The sequence below is a fragment of the Gavialis gangeticus genome, unplaced genomic scaffold (genome assembly GCF_001723915.1).
Source record: "Gavialis gangeticus isolate Ggan-Ray unplaced genomic scaffold, GavGan_comp1, whole genome shotgun sequence".
NCBI lineage: Eukaryota > Metazoa > Chordata > Crocodylia > Gavialidae > Gavialis > Gavialis gangeticus.
The window spans coordinates 2,000,654-2,003,020 of NW_017728959.1; the positions used below are offsets into that span (position 1 = coordinate 2,000,654).

General features: G+C 45.5%; 1 protein-coding gene across 4 annotated transcripts in view; it reads left to right on the forward strand.

The window, feature by feature from the left end:
• The window catches only part of HIP1 (huntingtin interacting protein 1), a 205,368-nt gene that overhangs the window by 188,454 nt on the left and 14,547 nt on the right, over positions 1 to 2,367 (forward strand). For all 4 annotated transcript variants that reach the window (XM_019508843.1, XM_019508920.1, XM_019509085.1 and 1 more), the window contains exon 18: positions 1,394 to 1,588. In XM_019508843.1, coding sequence (XP_019364388.1) covers positions 1,394 to 1,588 — 195 coding nt within the window. The remainder of the gene's footprint in view (positions 1 to 1,393; positions 1,589 to 2,367) is intronic.

The following is a 2,367-nucleotide window of genomic DNA, read 5'->3' on the forward strand; positions in this document are numbered from 1 at the left end:
GGCATTTGAGGCCTCCTGTAGGTGCATGTACTGACCCCCTGATTTAAACTGCATTCTTGACTGACTTCCATTGTAGGGATGAAATCTCTTCTTCTCTTTTCCAAGCTGTCATACAGGCCAGGTTGCTGCAGGGAATTGAAAGAGCTGCACTGTACAGTTCAGAGTCAAGATCCATTTGATTGTGAAAATCCCTTTGGCACATTTGGTCAGGAAAGCAGGGTAAATACTGTGGGACTCATTCCAGTTCTGCACATTCCCTGCCCATTTGCTTGTTAAATGTCTTAAATCTTCCATAGGTGTGTTATCTCCTGTGTCCCACCCCAAATAGGAGCCCTTTCAGAAGTGATGAGTGATGTGATGCATGTGTGTCATTGCAGAAAGTTCAATATAAAACTGTGTCCTAAACTATAGTTTCTAGTTCATCCTGAGCCACTGAGCTCAATGCCAAACTCAGTGAAGTTCTCTGGCCTATGCTGTGCAAGAAATTGGACTGGTTCTTCTGGTCTTAAAATCTCTGAAATCCTGTATGAAGGGAAAATAACTACAGTTTGCTTTCTGGTATAGTTCAAAGCCTTATAGAGTGCCAAAAGCAACTAATTGCTTTTCTCTAAAGAGAAACTCCCCATCCAGCTTTAGTGCATCTTAGAGAAATCTGTTTCGTCAGTCCAGATATGTAGGGCACTTTATGTAAGGCTGAGGCATTTGTTTGCTGAAAGCACAGTAGGACTCTTCTATCTCAGGTAGTTGCAGGTCCATTAAGTATGTATCTATTTTGGCATAACCACCAGCCTGAGGGGTATTAATTGGTCCCCTTATCACAGACTTTGCAAAGGGGAGCATGAATTAAATGGCAATAGAGATTGAACTGTTCTATCCAAGAAATGATTCGTCTAGGGGACAGGTAGATTGGCAACACATAGTGCAAAGGAAGCATGCCTGGCTGTTGCCTATGCTCACTATAGATGTGGCTAAACAAAGCACTGAAGTCTCCAGACTGACAAGCCAACACCTTTCGTCAACGCTGAATCCATTTAAAATCACAGTTGCAAAAAGCATTGACAAATACAACTAAACTGCATCCCTGGGGAGCCTCATCTGGCTTATGTGATGCCACAAGCTTGGAGTCCAGCCTCATATTGCTGGCTACAGTTTGCTACTTGTGGATTGTTTACTGGTAAGTCTGACTATGAACAACCTTTCAACAGCATATATAGCATCCCTCTAAGCTGGGAGCTGACAGTGATGATGGTGCCACAAAGTGGGAACCTGGGTTTGTAAGTGATCCCCAAGTGAGGAATTGTGTCTCATCCTCTTCTTGTCTCTCTTTTTTCCACCTTCCACCTAATAGAGCGTGATGCTAAGAATTTCCATCTGTTATCTTTGCCCCTTGCAGTCAAGAGGAGAGCAGAGCACCAGGATAGCAAGCTTAGAGCAGGAGAAGGACAGCTGGACTCAGGCAATGGCACAGCATAACCAGGAGGTGGCAAACTTGCAAGCAGAACTGCAACACCTAAAGAGCATGCTAGACAGCGAGCAGGAGAGCAGCACGAAGACTCTGGAGGCACTACAGGCCCAACTTGGAAAGAAGGTACTTCCCCATCTCCACCCCCCACCCCACTTTGAGGGTGTCTAAGGAGACACTGACATTGGCACTTAAGTGCTCTATCCAGATGATGTAGGACACCCTTCCCCCACCCCTGTTTTTCTGACAGTTTCCCAGGGGTGGCATAGGAATGTTGCATGCAGATGTGGTCTGCAGCATGCAGTGCTGTTTGGATCCTGTTTGACTCCTGCATGCTTGCCTACTCAAGTCAAGACAGAGCATTGCACACTAGGAATTGAAAACCTTATATCAGTGATTCTCAACCAGAGTGCTATAGCATCCTGGAGTGACGTGAGATGCTTTCAAGGGGACCACAGGGTGCCAGAGTATGTTAATGTTGTTAGGTTAGTAAAAACATAGTTCATAAGATAAGCAGTAGAAAAACTGTTCTATTATTTTTCTGTAGTCAAAAGTGAAAACTAAGATCTGGTATTTTCTAGGGTGGGATGGAAAGAGAGGGGGTACTTCAAAAAAGGGAAGGAGGAGGACCTGGGAAACTATAGGCCAGTTAGTCTTACCTCGATCCTAGGCAAGCTGTTTGAGAAAATTATCCTGGCACACATCCATGAGGGGCCAGCAGGGGACTGCATGCTTAGGGGCAGCCAACACGGGTTCATCAGTGGCAGGTCCTGTCAGACCAACCTGGTGGCCTTTTACGATCAGATCACCAGATCATTAGATGCAGGGGTAGCAGTGGATATAGTCTTCCTGGACTTCTGGAAGGCCTTCGACACTGTCTCTCACCCCGTTCTCATTAAGAAACT